Below are 21378 nucleotides of genomic sequence, written 5' to 3'. Positions count from 1 at the left end.
CTACTTCAGTGATTAAATTCATGTCAATTGGGAATGGACAGTCAAAAAGTATGATGGGAGAAAAAGTGAAATTTGACTTCTGTAACTCATAAAATTTTGAAAAAATGTTGAGTGTAACTGACAGACTGGAAAATCTTTAAGAAATGCTGAATCTGGCTTTAAAATCCTAACAAAACAAAGTTTTATTTAGGACTGAAAGAACACAGAAATAGTTCCAGATTTCAAAGGGTCCAAAACTGTTATAGATTCAAGTCTTAGCACAGCCTTATGCACGAATAAAAAAGTGAAAAAATAGTAGGCACGACAAAAAGATTTTTAGCCATTTAGACGACCTGGTGCTTGGGATTTGTGGAAGCCTTCATTAAGGTATACCTTTATCAAACTAAAGTTTTAAAAGTACAAAATTTTATCTCATGAATCCTTTTGTTTTCTCCAGATTTTTTAAAATTATCTTCCCAACAAAAATTGTTCTTTCTTTATTCTTTAAAAATCAATGAGAGAAATATAAATAAGTTACTAACTACTTACCAAAGGCTGGTCTATCAAATACCTGGAAGGTCCCAGGGGTGGAAAAAGAACCTCTTAAAAACCCATGATTTAAAATCAATTGATGAAGTTGGATCACATACTGAAAATTTAAGAAAGGCAAACTTTCAATACTGTTTAATTGAATTTCAGTAAACTTCTTGAAAAAACAATAAAAAACAAAGCACATTAAAACAGCAAGAGAAATTAATTATGTTTAAGCCATCATCTCATTGTCTAAAATATTGAAATAGTTTCTAAAATTGAATGTATGTGATAATTTTATTACTATGTAGATGAATAAATAAAGAATAAAAGTAGGGTTAATTGGATTATTAAAATTATAATCCTTGATGATTGAGACACACTCAAGAAATATTAATATAGTGATGGTAGTATTCTTCTTGGTATCATGCAAGGTGTGAAGTGTTCATTACTGGATTAATGAAGTATCTATAAGTGTTATCCAAATATTAAAATAATTAAGGAAGGATGAACTGGATTCATGTAGGTGTATGTATATGTGAATGAAGTATGTCATAAAGGTAATATCATTGATACTTAATTATACAGAATAAGAAAAGAAGAACTAAAAAGGTATTCATGTGTCAATAGGTTTTAATAGATTGTAAAAACAGAATTGTAAAGCCTTCATTTCAATGTATTCCTAATTTGATTGTGATGATCTTTACATTTAGTTATTCACTAGTGATATAAAGGTATCATTTAGTATTCAAACAGAAGTCATATAATGATTTGTTAATTAATTGCTGCTGTTAAACAACTTTGACACTGAGCAGTCAAACTTAAGAGAAGCTGTATGTCAATAATATCCCAAGCAATTTTTATAACAATAAAAGTAAACTTTGATTTTGCATATGATATTGAAAAAAAAAAACAGAATAATTTAATGTTTAAGAAATCTTTCCATTAAATAAACCATTAACATACAAAACAGCATAAATTATCATAGCCATATGAAGTACTGTCTGGTCCAAACAGAAATATATAAAATGTCTTTATCAGACACATTTTTGATCTACCTTTATCATTTAACATTAATGAACAAAGTCCCCCATCTGAATACGTTAAAATATACGTAATTAGAATTTTTTTATATTCTTTCTTTTATCCTTTATGCCGTTCTTAACTTTATAAAGTCTGAGCACATACAAAATTAACAATCTTCTTGTATAACCCCTCTGCTCATAATCCTGTCAAGTTAAAGTTTGTTATGTACCTCTTAGTTATACCATTTTCAGAGGCACTACAAATGATATTAAAAGGAAAGGTTTATTTGGTACAACATTTATTTAAAAAATTCATATTAAGCAACTAGATTAAAGTCTAAGGAATAATTTTTTTAACATGTATAGTTTTCTTTACTTGCTGGTATGATACAAGAATGTTGAATAACATTTAATAGGATGTATTACAAACCTACTTATTGAATTTCAACATTTGAGAAAGTCCAAAGTTATCCATGATAATATTTTACAATATCTGATGATAAAATTTTCTTTTAATGTTATGGCATTTTCTTAAACATGCTTTTGGGATAATTGTGTGAAACAGTTAATGGGATATACAGATATATAAATGTGCAGGTGAAGTTTTATTGAACTTTTTATTTTCTTATAAATTTATTTTTAAAGAATAAGTATGGATTTACTTTACCAGGAAATGTTTATTTTCATTAAACATATTCGACAGATACCTTAAATTACAATAAGGAATCTACTATTTCAACTTACTGACTGCTTGTGAATAATATAAGAGTTGATCAGCAGGAATGAAGCAATATCCAGTAAAGCCTAAAGTAAATATAAATTAAATAAAAACATTCATTTTTTTTACTGTTATTGAACATATTTAAAAATCAAATACATACAAAAATAAACAATAACCTGCCATACACAGCTATGTTACTACTCCTGCATAGTTATCGTGTATAAATCAGTAAAAATAAAAACATTTTCATCTGATGTTGATCAAATTTTGGTATAAAGGTTTAGTGTGTCCAAAGATGAAATTATTAGCTTTTAGTGAATCCAGGTCAAAGATTAAGGTCATACTGAAGGTTACCTACATAACTCAAAAAAGTTTTAATCTAATTTTGATCAAACTGTTCACAGAGGTCAAGTTTCTCCTACAGATCAATTGATTACACATTGGAGAATGTAGCTCAAAAGTTAATGATGCAGTGTTCTCCTTTATTATAATAGTAGTAGATCAGAATTTTGCTACTAAAGACCAAACTCAAATAGAATAAGGATTTTAGCACCTAGATCTAGATTTTCATGTGTGAGAAATATTTTGGTGTTATTTTAGGTTGATTACTGCAAAAGCAAAAAACATTCTTTGATAGATATTGAACTTTCTATATATCTTTCTAGCATAAATATAGGTCTTAATATACACCAAATATGTACATTTAAGTGATGAAGTACATGAAAATATAGTAAAATATAAAAAGTTACATGATACAGAAGGATTTATAAGGTTTTTACCAGAAATCTTGTCAGAAATGCTTCAACAGTATCAATATTTTCATTTTAAAGCAATTATAAAATATTAATTTTAGCCATTCATGTTCGGAATTATGAGAAGATAGCAGACCATCTTCCGTGAAAAATATACCAAATTAACATTGATGGAAGAGAAGGGCCATATACTCTTGATAGCTTCATGTCAAATTTGAACCAGAATTACAAGTAAGATCCCATGGAGGCTGGCATCACTTGTACTGACATCTGGAAGAAACATCCACGGACTCTAGCAGGAGGACTGCTAACTTTGCCCTCTTCTCTGAGAGTGAGGAAAACACTCAAACACTTTGGAGAAGAAATTTCTGTCCACTACTCTGGGTAACACTCTTCAGAGAGTTGGAACCACTGTAAAATTAAAGGACCTTGGAAATAAAGGGGTATATGATTGAGGAAAATACTCATCTTTGGTTAATGTCTAATGGATGTAGTCAAATAGCTATAGGGAGTAGTCAAAAACCCTCAGAAGAAGAAATTGCCAGATCGTGTAAGTAGTGAGATATGAAAGTATTAGTAGTCCGCATACCAGCCTGCACTATGTCTTCCAAAGAGCAGTTCAACCAGGTAGATAATGACCGAGAGATATGACAAATCTGGTGACATTTAACACACAAAAGATTCCTCTCCTGTAATGATAATACATTATCAGCCATGTGAATCAACATGCAAATCCACCATGTGAGGGTAATGAGAGATAAGTCATGGGAAATACGAGGATCTCTATGAACGAACGACCAATTCCTAGTGCCTCAAAATAAGTTAGTACATGCCACATAACACTTGAGGACCCTGTCAGGACATAACAAATGTTTAGAATTAAAGCAGTCATAAAGACTAAAAATTTCCAGCAAATGGATCAGTAAAAAGGATCTCTCCCGTTTCCTGACTGCCAAAGTCTCTGGAAGAAAAGAATAAAGCAGGACAAATGTAGAGTGATAAAGAGTCCTGACATGAATTGGAAGGAACTCCAACTGATGACACCCACAGGCCAACAACAACAAAAAATACAATTTAAGAGAAGGGTGAAACAAAGAATAGAAAAGTAAAGGAGGATGAAACAACACATGTGAAACCCCCATTCAGTAATTGAAAAGGTTGTTTGATACGAAGAATGCAAAAGGATTTTAGTAGACCTGATAGAACTGGGGATTCAAAAACCTTCCAGTATTTAGAATACTTAAAGTAGTGAATAAGGGACGTCTTGTGTAAAACCACCATGGATGAAGTAAGACCCTTCTCAAATACCCACACTACAAAACAGGATATGACAGATATTTTGGGTGAAGAGGGTTTAACTTCCTTTTAAGACACCATTAATGATAAATTCCCCATTTCCATTGATAAACAATCGTGGTTGGCCTACGAAGAGGTTTACTTAAGTATGATAAACCTTAGAAGTTAAATTATTATGTCGAGCAAAGGACTGTATAACTTCCAAGCATGAAGATTGAGTTTCTGAAGATCTGTGTCCAGAATGTCTGCTCAAAGTTGTCTTAAAGACTTCCAGTATGAAAGAGATATAGGTAAAGGTTTTGCAGATACTGAAAAATGCGTAAACCACGTTTAAACTGGCCAATAAGGTGTAACCAAGAGAACATAACAGGAAGTAGTGCAGGTCAAGGCAATAGCTAATTCAAAGAAAAGGCATACAGATGAAAACCAGTTAAGTTCTGACTGAATGTATCTACTTCAAATGTTTGAGGATGAAATATTGGAGATCAAAACAACTGCATTTAAAAATTCCATTAAGCCACAAAGGCATCGATTGTTGGAGACTCAAAATGAAAGCAAATCAACTGAAAACCTCACGATGTAGTGTCCATTTCAATGGAAAAATCTGGTTAGGTCGAGACAAGTAATCTTCATATAAATTCATCACTCCTAGAACACGACATACTAAAAGACTGAGCCTAGTAAATAAGATCCAAGGTACAAAACAAAGGTCTCAAGAATGTGTGCTTCCTTGATACAACCATGGAATTTTCGGAGTATATTTTGGCCACTTCTCCTCTCGAAAGAGGCAGACCTTGAACCATAGTCCAATACACTGCAAAAAGTTCAAGAGCATTGATGTGGAAGGTAGATCGTCTTCAGTCCACGACAATGAAACTCTTGATTTTGAAGACAAGCTCTCCATCTCTGAAGAGATGCATCTGTAAAAAGATGGATTTTGGGAATGAGTGGTGTAACGGATTTACTGTTATACGATTATTTTAATACCTACTTTTGTTTCAGAATACTATAAACATCGGAAGCCATAATTGTGAGTAACGCCTATTAATCAGAAAACGACAGAAATTAACTGGGAACGTTTTTCGTTTTAAACATTAAAACTGTCCAAGTTCGGTAATTTACTTTAAGCGTCACTATTTCTACGAGGAAATTAAATATATTTGCCGAAAAAGTCAGCTTATAAGCGGTGTGAGGCCAACCACACTAGATAGCTTAGGCGAAATGTAACAATATCAACTCAAAATTAATTTATCATCGTAGATATGACCGCTGATATAACATTCAGTTATAGACCAGATAGAAAGAAGACTCAGTGTGGTTTGTAAGTTTGTAAAACTGTAATATATAAATCGTTTGTTAATATTAACTATTTGTAACAATCGTTATTATAAATTGTATTGTTGTTTGTGTATTAAAATATATTTGTGTTAAGAAAGAAATACTGTGTATCAATCCTCTCGGCAAATATCATAAATTTGATAAACATTAATATTTAATTAACTTTTCAATTCATATTCAAATGTCTGGCTATTCGATATCGTAATACGTAACTTAACGTACGTAATATAATAAATTGGAGACTCGCCCGAGGTTAAATTATAATGCGTAAAAGTAGTGGAATTGGTACCCCAATAATAATGTTGCTCCGATCCAGACACAATTTGCAATCCACAATGTTGTTCCTGGGTAATGAGATGGGACGATCCAAAGGACTAGAATGCATGATCTAGTGGTTACTGCATGACCAGTGAAGAGACCTCATATGTGCTTGCCCCAAAGGAATGGGAGGTTCAATGGATGCCAACATCCCAAAACAGAGAAAGAGAACCATCTGCATAGTAACATAAGGTGACAGAAGTAAAAGCCTGACAGCTTATTCCATGGCTTGAAACCTGAAAGGGGTTGGTTTAGCACGACTTAAATGAGTATTCAAAAACACATTCAAATGAACGAGATATTGGATCAGTGACAAAATAGATTTCTTCAATCTGAGAAAAACAGCCCATTTTTGTGGCCTCTGAAAGGAGAATTTGAGTGTTGTTCTGCTGATTGACAGAATGTAACTCGTTGTCCATATAATTATCTGTGCAAAGAGCCAAGGAATGCAGGTGACTAAAAGAAAACTTGAACTATTCTGTAGAGGACATAAGGTGTTGATGCAAGACCAAAAGGAAGAATCTGAAACTGCAGCACCTGACCATTTTGGAGAAACATGAGAAACCTCTTGGAGGATTCTGTTATGGGAATATGGAAAAAAACATTGGCAACATCAAACTTGGTCATCCAGAGTCCTGGTGAAAAGTGCCATTGCTGGATGAAAAAATATTCAATTGTAAAATGGAAAGAATCTAAAAATTGATTGATTCGAGATAGATCAATGATTGGACGTCTTCTTGGGTACCACAACTATATATAAATAAAATCCTAGAAGACGAGGATCGATTTTTCCTACTGCCTTTTTCACTTACAACTCTCTTATGGCCTGGGAATGGAGCTTCATTCACTGTAGATCTGTTGAAAGTGAAAAGTCAATTGGTTGAGCAGACAATGGTGGAGATGATGTAAACTGAATAACCAACCCTGAGGCCGTAATCTGGAGTACACATGTATCCCTGGTGAAAGAGCTCCAAATGTCCAGGAAGTGATGTAATTGTGCTCCCACTGCTCCTCCACCCTGGGATAATTACTGTCGCCATTGTCAAATAGTAAATAATCACAGCACTCCTGTTGACAGAAACCCATGCTGAATGCTTTGTTGAGAAAAAGTTATTACATTATCGGAATGTAGTGCTTATATGCTGTATTTAGATAGAGAGGACACTGAAGCTAGTGGAGAAATTTGCAAATTAGAATTTAGATGAGGCATTCAAGTGAGGTATAAAAGACTGGAGCAAGTGTTTTCAATGCTTAGATGGGCAAAGAGTGGAAACCCTGTAGATTAAGAAATAGGTATAGTGTCAGCAGATGGTAAGTAAGTTTATAATAATATATTCAACACTTACCCAGTTGACATTGGATGCCAACTACATGACTTATTACGTCTATATATCATGAATAATTAGAGATCTTGAATGAGCATGTACCTGGGACTTTCCTGTGTATAGGAATTTAAATCAAAATATTTTGATATCACTCATAAGTAACTTATAGCAACTTTAATATAGAGAGATGATGTTTTTTTTCTTTTAAGGAATATAAGGTTAAAAGGTTTTAAAATTAATAGTTCTTTAAATACCTTGAAACTTTTAAATTATAAAAGTAAAATTATGAGTGGTATTATAGTAAGAGGTATTAAAGGTGAATGTAATATTTGCATTGATAATTTACAAAATGAAAAGACAATTCTGCTAATTTTGTGTTTGTTTTTCATTTACTTATTTATGCTATGATATGGGATTGTGCAAAGTTAGACATGTTGTAATAAAGTCATCTTCACTTACTTTGTAAATTATGCAAGCAGTATAACATTTTTCTTATAACGTAAATATATATATATATTTGTGTTTCATTAATTAACTCAAAAGTCTATGAGTTATGGGTACAATTAATGAAAGGTAAATATGACATAAATTTAGATATAACTTGCAAAATTAAATGTGTTTTTCTTTTATGAAATTTACGAAAGTTAAAAGGGGTAAAATTCATACTGCGGCTTATAATAGTAATAAGTAATGGGCTTATATTATAATATATATTAAAGCGTACATATGAGGTTAAGTACACTTGGCTCATTTTAAATGTGTGTTAACATATTTCGATTTATTTCATAGGTACTATAATTATATAATTATTATATAATTGTATAGTAATTGGTGTATTATATGTTTAGCTTTACTTCTGATATTAAAGTAAATAAATGTCTGTATGTTCATTGCAGTTATAATACTCTCATGCCAATCTAGGAAGTGGCTTTAAAACATTAGTGTGAAAAATGAAACTATGAACAATCTGATATCTGGAAGGGAGAATGTTAATATGCAGATATCACAAAATAATGCATATGACAAAATATGGATATATCTTGATACATATAAATCTCAAAATGTTTGTTATTTAACACCAAGGGCTCAGAATTGAAAAACGTTAATCTTGCCTTTTAGTCTTTGATATCAAGTCGGAAGCATGGCCAAGCTCATCTAGCTGGCTTAATTTAATGGATAATTTTTTAAGAATGCTATGGCAAAATTATTAGAAGATAGTTTTGTGTGGAAGTATAAATGTTGTGATCTATTCTCAGTTTTGTTTAATGTCCCTTACTCACTTACACAGATAACATGCCAGTCAAGGAATCCTAGCAGGACTTAGGATTGAATATTATCATAATCGAAGTTACTACCTACTGAAAATTTTTGTTAGTTGCATCTGGTTTCATTATTTAAGTCTTATTGTTTTAATTCCAGTAAGCCAAATGTGGAATATCTAACTTAAAAATAATGAGAATGATATCAGCATAATTTTCTAAGTAAATAATGTGTAACTTTTACATGTGGAATTGTTGAATAAAAGTTTTGTTTATTTTTAAACAACTTTTAATTCTCTTAAATCAGGCTTGATTCAATGCTTCTCCACAAATATGACCTAAATTGTTCTGCATACAAGTAATGCTTTATGAAGTTCATTCAATATGACTATCTGTCAAAAAACCTTTTACAGAATATTATTTGTTGTGCATGTGCACATATTAAACTTGTGTGATATTTCAATCTTGCAATTATTTTATTACAAAACATTGAATATATTTAATTTAACACTTTTGTGAAAGAGAAGCTTAATCATGAAAATTAAATGATGAATGTTCATACCTCAGCTGTGTCCATTACTTGTTTGTGATTTACAAAATAGTGCTGCTGATAGCTGTCAATTTTTTGAAGAAGATCCACAATTGGAGCTCCCTCTCTGTAATGCATCATTTTAATCCTTGTCTCCAGGAAGTTCCTCAAAGTTGCAATGATGGTGGATACATTATTCTCTAAGTAGCCTAGCTTTAGCTTCTCAAACTAGAGATAAAAATTAAATTTTTTAATCCTAGCACTCTAGTAAATATAGCTAACTTACAAGCTAAGGAGATTGAAGTTTATATGATACTCTAATGAGTTTTTCATCACTTTTTGTTTGTTCGTTTTGTTTTTTTGTATTTCATGCAAAGCTACACAAGAGCTATCTGCATTAGCTGCCCTAATTTAGCAATATAAGAGTAGAGGGAAGACAGCTAGGTTAGTCATAACCACTCACTGCCAACTCTTGGGCTACTCTTTTACTAATGAATAGTGGGATTGACCATAACATTATAACGTCCTCATGACTGAAAGGGCGAGTATGTTTGGTGTGATAGTGATTCGAACCTGCAACCCTCTGATTATGAGTCAAGCACCCAAACCATGTGGCACTGCCAGGCCTCCTCAATTATGGATATTAAAAAATGTTATAAAATAATTCTATAATCCTGTAGCCTACTTTCTTAGAATAATAAAAAGCAGACAAAACATATATAAAAACATACAAATAAATTGTGTTAGTGGATATCTTTTATCTTTAAAATTTTATACACTGATACATTTTGAATTGTTAATGATTTCAATTCTTAACTTTATATGTTCTCACTGTTAAAAATGTACAAGCATTTATACTTTACTTTTAATACATGCTGAAATGAAATACAAAATGCTGATCGATTTGTAAAAAAAAAATTTATTAAGTAAAAAATTTAATTAATTTACTTCTTTTTTTGGTAACATTCATGACAATAAATTATAAGGTATAGCATTGTATTGTAGCCCGCAATAAGACTAATAGGATTTTGTGTATCATCTATAGAGAGATTGAATAGAAGACATGGGATATTATTGCTTCATTATATGGATCATTTGTAAGATCTCACTTAGAGTACTGTGTACAGTTTTGGGCTATTTTGCTCAAGAACACTGAACTGTTGTAGAAGGTTCAGTAAAGAGCCACTAAGATGATACCTAGGGCAGTGGATTGTCCTATAAGGAGAGATTAAAATCTAAACTTGTTTTCTCTGGAGGAGAGGAGGATCAGCAATAATTTAATTGAGGTGTTTAAGATTATTAAGGGTATTGATAATATACATTTATCAAACATTTTTTGTGTTTAGCAGTGAAACAATAGCACAAGGGGCAAAAATTCACATTCTGACAGTGTAGGAGACATCTACAGCTTAGACAGTAATACTTTTTAAACAGGATGGTTGGCTTTTGGAATGAGCTGTCTTCAAGGGCAATGGAGGAAAAAATTATCTGAGTCCAAGAAAAGATTGGATGAATACATGAGTACTAAGAGATGGTTATAGTTGAAAGCCAAAAGGGACTTTCTTGACAGGCTGATATTAATTAGGTCCTTTTTAGCTCTTTAAAATTTTATGAAATTTATAGTTTGTTTCACTTGATTTTTACATCTTTACATCATTTCACAATACTCATATGTGAAAATTCTTTGTATGATTTACTTTATCATTTATAATTAGGAATTTTTCTCTATGCACAAATTTTCTTGATTCTTAATAAAATCCATAAAACTGCGATCTTTACTCCTTACCGACAATCAATTCGAGCACTTAAGTGTTAATGATTTTTACATTTAAATAGTGAAAGACTGTTTGACTTAAAGCAATTAAATTTAAACATTAAAGTTTTAAAAAGGAACAAAACAAATTTAATCTGATATCTATAGAAAATTAATGTTTTTTCTTCAATACAATAATATCATGTTACTTATATGAGTTACAATAACAGTGTAAGCTAAAACAACAGATATATTATTACTTGTTTCAAATGAAGCAACTGTAAATTAAAAACAATTACCTCCTTATCAATTTTTAGAAACTCTTCTGATAAGCAGTTCGAAAAATCAGGTTCTTCCCATGATGCAGCTGCTTTAGCTCTAAGGCTACAATGTCTTCGTACTATACCTGTTCAAATACAGATAAAGTCTGTTGTGAAAATAATGTGTATATATATAAAGTACCTTCAGTGCCCATTACCACAAAAATGAAATACTCATTATGGTAGTACACAGTATGCTAGAAAATAAACCCTATTATTTTAGAATATGCTGATCTGATAGTATAATTACACCTGCTTTTGCATAACTAGAACATGCAAATTTGTTAGAAAATATATGATTTTACCATGAGGAACAGTATTTGTGTAAAGTAACTGAAATTTTCAATTATAAAAGCAGGTCTGAATAAATCTGTACTTGAAAAAGTATCATACTATTTAGATGTTGTTTCTTTTTCTCTAAATAATTATTGTTAAATTATTGTTAAAAACATAGTAAACACCAAAAGCATCCTATACGGACGTTATATAATTTTCTTAAATAAAATCATCAAAGCTAATATCTCAAAAAAGTTTATTCTTAAAAATGCTCGAACTATTAACTGATCGAATTTAGTATTCAATTGGAAGTATATATAGAAGAGATTTAAACTGTAACAATATAATGAAAGGAACGATAAACAGACACAAGACTCGGATGGTTAACTTACATCCATGATACGTTTTGATGAAATTCCTATGTGCTCATGTGCATGTATTTGGTCCTCCGCTACTACAGCGGTAAGTCTACGGATTTACAACGCTAAAATCAGGGGTGCGATTCCCCTCGGTGGACTCAGCAGATAGCCTGATGTGGCTTTGCTCTAAGAAAACACATATATACACACATACACGCATGTATTTGTAGGTGACGTGTAATTTCACCAACATGGGAAATTTCTAAACATCGATGTTAAAGATTATTTTTTGTTATTAACGTGTTGTTCATACTCATTATTAAGAATTTATATAAGGCTACCTTTTTCATGGATATTAAAACAGCCTAGGTCAAACTTGTTAGGTACCCGGATATAATTGAGTTTGGAGGTGTTTAATGATGCTTTACTAAACAGAACTTATAAGAATAATGAGCTACAGAAATAAATACTTTGGAGTAATTTGGATGTCATGACCTTCAAGGAATTGTTTCTGGATGTTGCGCTAGTGGTATAAGGTTAAATATATTTTAGCCTATTTACTAGCTCCTACCCAAAGTTAAGGTGAAAGACAAGGTAATGAAAAAGGAAAATCAATGAATATGTAATAAAAATGTGAAATTCATCCTGAGCATACAAATTCAAGTTTTCCACAGCTCATGTTTAAATGTAAGGAATTAGTTTTATGTTGCATTCAGTATAAAATGTAGAATAAAATACGACTGAAAACCATTATTTGGAACATTGAATCTGGCTAATAATGTTTCACTTCAGGTCAATCGATGTGGTTTTGATGGAAGCTGAATAATACTTTAATGATGTACTTACACCTCCCAATTCAGATTCGTGTTTGAAAGTCACAGAAATAATTGAATTTTCTTTATAAAATGAAATAAGCTCTGCATGAAGTACAAAGGCCAAATATTCTAGAACACTATTTGACATCCATTACAGAAGATCGAGCATCGCCTATGATTATTGCGCTGGATCAAAGGTAAAGCTGAAGTTTTATAATTAAAAACCGAATTTCAATGTACATTTTCAGCAAATCACTGCTAGTTCATTGTGTAGCTTTGCCTTAACAACAATAAAATAAATATATTGTTGTACCGATCTGACAATTCGTGAATTATGTTCCACTGTCGTAACAACACACTCGCTCTCTTTGTTGTCCTGGCAGGGAAGTATAACAAAATGCATCCGTTAAGAAAAGCAAAGAGAAACAACCGTAACTGTTATTCTGTATGACAGTTTTGTCAGCCTATCCTGGGTTTCTAGTTTCCTCCAACTAGTATATAGTCTCTTATGATAAGGTTTGGTTTTTTGTTTATTTTTTTACTCTATGCGCAACAGTATGAAAGATGACTGATATAATATAACAGCCTTATTTAAGTTATAACTAGTTTATATAGATTTCATCTAAAATATATTTGAAGCAGTTTCACAATTTTAACAAGCTTATATAACAATTAATCATTTCGTTTGGTTTGTTTCGAATTTCGCGTAAAGCTACTCGAGGGTTATCTGCGTTAGCCGTCCCTAATTTAGCAGCGTAAGACAAGAAGAGAGGCAGCTAGTCATCACCACACACCGCCAACTCTTCGGCTACTCTTTACTAATGCATAATTGGGATTGATTGTCACATTATAACGCCCCCCACAGCTGAAAGGGCGAACATGTTTGGTGTGACGGGGATTCGTACCCGCGACCCTCAGATTACGAGTTGAATCAATTGATTTTTACAGAAATATTTTGAAATTTTCACAACAATGTTCGAGAAAGAGACCAGAAAAATTTGAACCCTACGTTTATGTAAAGGACGTCTGGGTGAAGTATCGACAAATATTGTTAATTTCTCTTAATTGTTATTTTGGTTAATTTTTGAAGAACGTTTTCTATGCACTAAAATAACTTTTGGAATAAATCTAGTTCAGGTGCCTTATTCTAGTTTTGAAGTTAAATAAATAAGAACTCTCTTTTTCTCTTTTTTATTTTTTTGAGAGCAAGCTATACAAGTCAGGTGACAATGGACTTTTTCACATTTTTTGTTCATACATTTTCTACATCTTTTTTTTTCTTCTCTAACTGCAGCGGGTAGCCGGATTTTACTTAACATTGTAGTGATGTTCCCTTATAGCGTCATAGGTGACCTGCAGTAATATGATACTGTTCAAACATACATTTCTGTACTATGTTATAATGAAAGGAGTTTTGATGCCAAACATAAGCCAGCATATAAATTCTCTTATGGTCGTTGATAAAACGCGAGGAAAATAATTCATTTCGGTATCTACATAAAATAGTAATGTGCAAACAACTTCAAATAATATTTTATTATAAAACAAGCTGATGCACCAGTCCGGGAGCAAAGTAGAACTTTAGCTAATGAATTAGATCAAGAATTTATATTTATATGTACAGTTTATTTCACACATACTTTATTTTATTACTACTTTATTTCAAACCTGCTTTATCCTGAATTACAAAAATGCTGTTACAATTGCCTTACTTTGTTACTTTTACTGCAGCCTCGGTGTTTGTTAATAAACTGAATGCTTCATCTTCATGACAGACCACAATAAAAGTTTCCCTCCTTCTTGGGTCACAGTAAAAAGATTTTTTGATGATTCTTTTCCTGAACACTCAATATGGAATTTACCAGGTGAAAACAAAGGGTTTTCAAATGTAACCCTGTTACTTTAAGGGTCTGACCTTGTGCCTTGGTTGCCAATTTTTCTTGGCAAATATGTGAATGTTTAGCATTTTTTAATGAAAACTCAAAATTTTCTGAGATCCCCTTTCAAAGACGATTCAAGAAATAAACTCAAAACAAAAATTTATCCAAGATTTTCAAGTGATTAGCTAAAAAAACATTTTCTTTTCTGCACTGGGCGTAATCTAGGGTGGATGGGTTTGTTTGTTTGTTTTATGAATTTCGCACAAAGCTACTCGAGGGCTATCTGTACTAGCCGTCCCTAATTTAGCAGCTAGTCATCACCACCCACTGCCAACTCTTGGGCTACTCTTTTACCAACGAATAGCGAGATTGACAGTCACATTATAACGTCCCCACGGCTGAAAGGGCGAGCATGTTTGGCGCGACCGGGATGCGGACCCGCGACCCTCAGATTACGAGTCGCACGCCTTAACACGCTTGGCCATGCCGGGCCTCAGGGGTGGATGGGACCGTGTAATAATCATCTTTTGACATGCCCGTTGGTCCAATGCATCATTCTACTAAGTTTGGTTGAGACTGGTCCGAAGACAACGAAGTTCTTTCATTGACACACAATTTTGTTTTTATTTTTATAAATGTAAATTCATTTATATTATATACGTGAGAGAAAATCCCATATAAGGATATATTTACATAGAAATACAAAAATACTTATGACAGTCGATCGTTAAAAATATAACATAAAACTGTCAGTAAAGGTCTCTTACACAATGTAGCTAAGTATATTTCTTTTTCTTTAGAGCTGTTTTATACATATGTTTTTAATTTTTTCTTGTAAGTAAAATCTTTTAGTTATTCAGAACTAGATTTAGAAAGGGCAATCGAAAGTTTAGAAACTTTCTGCCCCCTTCCGATATCCATTGTGTTGCTTTGTACTTAATTGCAAACAACAAAATTGATATAGGGAACAAGTTGCAATGTCGTTTGCTATTAATTCGCAAGCAAGTCTTCTCACATGTATGAAAGGAATGTAAGTTGCCCCATTTGAAAAATAAAACAAAACAGTTTAATATTTTATTGACAGCTGCAACTGGGCGAAGTCCTGAAGTCACGAGTCTATTGTGATTAAAACGATGAACACATGTGCTAGAGATTGCTTTGAAACTTTTAATTTATAAGTTAAACAAAGAAATTTCTCGCACTTAAACTTACTGCTTTTCGTACTAACATCACTTTAGTATTAAATAATATGTGCAATTTTGTTTACAACAGTTGTTGACTCGCCCTTATTCATAATCCTTCTGACTTTGGCAAACCAAATGTTCTAAACAACTACTGCTGGTACAAAGATAAGAAAGAATAGTTCTGTCGCGAATCACTCAACAATAACACACAGAAAATCATTTGTCATCACATTTTAAAAGTGCAGGTGTAGCAGTATAAATAGAAAGAAATAAACATGCCTAAACTACGTATGCAATCTTAAGACGAGTTACAAATAATGTAAAATTCTGATAAGCGTCTGTGTACCATTCTGAGATGACAAATATACATAAAAAGTAGTACTGCTATAAAAGACTCCATATTTGCAATAAAACGAGAAAAGTTATTCATACTTCTTGATATTTGAATCTTTACCTTAACACTTACAGTGAGATAGTGCTTTTTCATCGGGTTTCCTTTAATTGAGTAAATGTAATTCATAATATTAACTTCATTTACATTGTTTGGAGTAATTTTGGTTTCATTATTTCATTAATACCTAAATGTGAATGAGTAATGTACCCCATCGTGGGTCAGCAACAATTTTAAAACCTTACAATGCTAAACTCCAGGGTTCGATTCCCCTTGATGAGCAGGACACAGATAGCTTATTTTATTGCTTTCTATTGAAACAATCTAAATGAATGACTGACTGAGTATGATCCAAATACAGGTATATTGTCAAGTAATTGCAAAATCCTAAGAATATTTGATATTTTCGATTTAATATTTATAGCAGTAAATGGGGGAACGTGAAAATGTAAGTTGTGTACTGTGACTGCGTTTCTGTTACGATGTATTTTAACTGATGCATATCGAGAAGTGTATGAGCAAAAACGAAAATGAAAATTTCGTGAGCTTTCACGCTTAATGGTCATAATTGTTTTTTGAATTTCGCGCAAAGCTACATGAGAGCTATCTGCGATAGCCGTCCCTAATTTAGTAGTGTAAGACTAGAAGGAAGGCAGCTAGTCATCACCACCCACCACCGGCTCTTGGGTTACTCTTTTACCAAAGAATAGTGGGATTGACTGTAAAATTATAACGCCCCCACAAATGAAAGGACGAGCATGTTGTTGCGACGCGGATTCGAACCCGCGAGCCTGAGATTACGAATCTGGCTCCTTAACCCACCTAGCCATGCCGGGCCTAATGGTCATAATTAAACGAATCATTTTGATTACTATCCGGTTTCTCTATAATTTCGTTTATTTTGAATTTCGCGCAAAAAAAAACACGAGGGTTACCTGCTTTAGCCGTCCCTAATTTAACACTGTAAGACTAGAGGGAAGGAAGCGAGTATTACCACCCACCGAAAATTCTTTGGGTACTTTTTTACCAACGAATAGCAAGATTGACCGTCACATTATATCGCCCCATGACTAAAAGGGTGAGCATGTTTGGGGGGACGGGGATTCGAACCCGTGACCCACAGATTGAGAGTTGAGCGCCACATAATGGACAATCTTCAGGTAATCTTTATTTGGAACTACCTGCATATAAAGTAGTAAGCTTACATTTTCATCACACACAAGGTTTTATATACAAAACGAAAGAATAACCAAGAAAGGTCAATTGTTCATTTACAACTTTACTAAACAGTTCATTATTTAAAGAAAACAGAACGTTTAATACAAAACGTTTTACTGATGTAAGCTTTTTTCTGTAACTGTAGATATAATGAAATTTGTAATACAGATATTGGTTAAATTAAGTGTTTAAAACATCATATATGAATTATACATGTATAAGTGCCTTAGAAGGGTTAACTTATACTTACTTGTCTTGTCCAAAACAATCATACTACTGTCAGCTCTGGTATTCCCTTCAAAATTAGTCAGAATACAACTGTATATTGCAGATTTCCTAATAGGCTTGTTTGGATGGATTTAGGAGGTATACAAATGAGTGACATAATACTTAATATAAATATTTTAACTGCTGCACGTTTTCCCATACTTACATGTCTTGTCTCTTATGATATCGTAGATATGATGCTTAATATTTCTTTTCATTTTGTGGTCCAGTGGTTAGTGTACAGGGCCATGAGCATTCTCCATCTTTCACATTTTGTGAACGCAAAATAATAACCATACAGAGTTATGTCTTTTTGACTCTTTAAAGTCAAATATGATTGACAAATAATCTTTATTTAATTGTACAACCAATATTAGGTTAAAACCACAAGTGGTCTTAAATAGAACATTAAGTTATATTTACCAATTTCCATTAAAATGAAGACTTCTGAGCATCCTCATTGATGAACATTAGTATGGTAGTTATTGACTATTATTTTATTTTCAATTAAACATGTAATACACAAATTGTAACTATAGGCATTCTCATGTGTTATAAATACTGAACGCCGATACTTAAATAAGATAAATATATGATTAGAACTGTCGAATGATGAACTAACCTTTATATCCTCCACCACAATATTTTATGTGGTCACTATTTGCTAATGTAAGGTTCCATTCAAAATCTTGATATTCTTCTGGAAGACAGGTTGGAATATTTCCTGTAGAAATACACAGAAAATTTTTATTGTTATAGTAAATCATTTGTATTGCGCTTTTTTCTTCTTTTTAAGAAATTATTTTTTTTACACTTATAATTAATTTTTTTATACATGAGCAAAACTGTATGACGTCTCATACATCTAACAATACAGAAACATGAACTATTACATTATAATTATAAATAGGGAAAAAAAAGGTAAAAATCATTGTGAATAAGAACTGACTGAAGACATTTGTTTTAATTTTTCTTTTGATGTTCAGAAAAAAATATTTTTTTTTCCATTTTAAACAAGTCAAATATTTCTCCATATTAAATATTTAGGAGTTCAATAATAAGTTTGTCCTTTAAGCTAGTAATAAATATAGAAAAGACGTATTTGGTTTAGCAAAGACACATTTCACATTATAGGGTGATTTCTAATTATGAAACTAAGCGCCACCGTTTTGTAACGCGCAACAGAAAGTTTAACTGAAAAAGATGCACAATTAGGGCTTTATTAGTGCACAATTAGAGCTTTATTAATCCTATCTTAGTTTTGAAATTGATATTTCATTAACAAACAACTTAATATATAAAACTGATTTTATTATTATCTCTCTTCCTATTCCTTATGATATTTTCCTAAAATTTCGTTCTTTATATATATATTTTTAAAACTGAATTAACTAATATCAGTTAAACTGATAGTTAATCGTAGAATATTGAAAATATTTAAGAAGATACACAAATGCTACAATAGTCGTAAGACATGCGCAACTGCATCAAAATGGTCAACGTATCATCAGTACAATACATTATTACAGAAAATAGAAAATCAAGTGAAATAATTTGTACAATGTATTAGAATTTGTATTTACTTTAAACGCCTTGTTTTTATCATGTCTTATGTTTATCAGTGAAATATTATTCCAAATGTCCTGCGTTATCGAACTCAATTCAGTCCAATCGTTTCGTTGCCGGTTGACCTTATAAGTTTCATATAAACCTTAATAGCTTTCATAACCGAACATTGTGTAAGCCAAGCCATGATTTCGAGTGTTTCCTGGGCTTCTTTATCTTCCATATAATATTTCACCACATTTTCTGCATGCTTTGGTTCACTGATTTTTTATACTCGTTTCACTGTTTGGTTATCTATCGCGAGATTACTTCGTGCCAATGTGTTTTTGACTTGTATTTAAAGTTAGATTATTGAAATAATCTCTATACTTAGTTCTTTAACATCACTAGTTCCACGTGCACTCTTCAGAGTTTTCATATATTCTTTTACTAAAACTAACTTTTCTAAGACTAAGTTAGGGTGGACTTTGCTACTCAATACTTTAATTTGTACAGGTTTCTGACGTAACATTTCTCTCCTTGGTACGCACAAGTAAAATCGACACAGTACTCTTACAACTATTATAACTGCCTGTATTTCAAAAGCTATTTCGCTATAGCATTGTGATTGGTCGGATGATAGCAAATGATAGTGTAAATTATTATCACATTACTTCATGCTAGTGCACTTCATTTTTATGCAAGAAAAGGTAAATATATTCATTATATTTGCATTTTATACTAATTTTATTTACTATTTTCATAAGTATTATATTCTGGTAATGTATATGTAAAGTTTCGTTAATCGTGTTCACATTATAATACAAGTTTAACTTTAATGTTAAAAATGTTATAGATACAATAAAATATCCGATTATTTACTAGTTTCACAATTGGTAAACATATAGATGTCAAAAAGCGCATTTTATATTAGACAAATAGAATTTGACGATACAATTACAATTTGTCACAATCTCTAACCATAAGTTATGCACTCATATTGCATACAAAACTTTAGAAAACCTTTATAAAAGTAAAACACTTGCCAAATTGAATTTCTATCGACAAAGCAATTTGATTAAGATCAAAATTCCCAGTACACTAGCATACGTTGCGCAGTTGTTGGCTTCTCACCTCTACATTGAAATCGAGTTGCCATTATATTAGTATATAATAAAACTGTCAAACTAGTATGTATTCGAATGTATTATAATTACACTTCTATGTATTAAACGTTATGGCCCTCATACTAGTGAAGGTGTGCTGGAAAAGTGTGTTGTGGTGAATGTTAAAAACATGCATAAATGTTATTTCCAGAGGTTCTGAAACAGCACACCTCCACCTAGTTAAAGGATCTACTGAACTTTCAAATCAAGCAGCCGTTTGTATAGAAGAGATGTGAGGAAACAAGTTCAGAAGACCTTTAAAGACGAATGGCTAATGAATGCATCACAGAAAGTAAGATCACCCAAGATAATTCAATCTACCTACTCATGCCTAACAATGAGTAGTGTGCTGAAAACATTATAAACCACAGGAGACATTTAGACGTTATATCATCCTAACTACACAACATTAATTTTCCCATTTGAACCTTAAACTTTATCGTGAGTTGAAAACACAATACTGGACTACATCAAACATCCAAATATTTAATAACTGCAGAGCAGCAATCCACTCTGTTCAATACTCTCATCTTGTTGGATTTTAGGGGCAGGCTTCAGTCTATAAAATTCTCATTACAGCTGTGAATGCAAGGAAATTATTCTTATCAAAAGTTTCAAAATAGGAGTGAAAAGAAACAATGAGAAACTATCATATAAAGTGATGAATCTTGTTACTTATCATATAACGTGGACAGATATATTTGAATTTGAAAGCAGTTAGGGGAATCGTTAGGGAATGTTAAAGGTCTCTAATTTGTTTTGGTCTTAGTTAGCTCTTAACATTGTAAATGCTTTATTTAATTTATAAACTTTTAATGGGACAACGAGTACACAATAGCACACGCTATATTTAAGACATCGTTTTGAAAGTCTAGAATCTGCTTTGACCATTTCAATTGTCTCATGTGAACCCACTTTAAACACAACGAGATTTTACGGAATACCACTGGAGAAAGATAAAGTGCAGACCCTGATATCACAAAACGTTGGTCCTAGTTTGTCAAAGTATTAGTTGTTTCTTATACCAACTATGTTTCAATGATTGGTTACAATGTTAGTAAAAAGACTCCAGGTTATTGTTAAAGATGGACTCATTCCATAATAACAGCGGATCCCAGTAGCGAAACACAC

The 21378-nt window shown here is 32.0% G+C and overlaps 1 protein-coding gene across 1 annotated transcript in view; it reads right to left on the bottom strand.

Moving 5' to 3' along the window:
• The window catches only part of LOC143228353 (uncharacterized), a 60268-nt gene that overhangs the window by 23704 nt on the left and 15186 nt on the right, over positions 1-21378 (bottom strand). The window contains exons 6-10 of the mRNA XM_076459621.1: positions 18159-18260; positions 11126-11232; positions 9107-9301; positions 2280-2339; positions 529-628 (exon numbers count right to left, since the gene is read on the bottom strand). Of these exons, the coding sequence (XP_076315736.1) occupies positions 529-628; positions 2280-2339; positions 9107-9301; positions 11126-11232; positions 18159-18260 (564 nt within the window). The remainder of the gene's footprint in view (positions 1-528; positions 629-2279; positions 2340-9106; positions 9302-11125; positions 11233-18158; positions 18261-21378) is intronic.

This window comes from Tachypleus tridentatus, chromosome 10 (assembly GCF_004210375.1).
Source record: "Tachypleus tridentatus isolate NWPU-2018 chromosome 10, ASM421037v1, whole genome shotgun sequence".
In the NCBI taxonomy this organism is placed as follows: domain Eukaryota; kingdom Metazoa; phylum Arthropoda; class Merostomata; order Xiphosura; family Limulidae; genus Tachypleus; species Tachypleus tridentatus.
The sequence above is the reverse complement of the archived record's forward strand: the minus strand, read 5'-3'. Positions and strand labels throughout refer to the sequence as shown.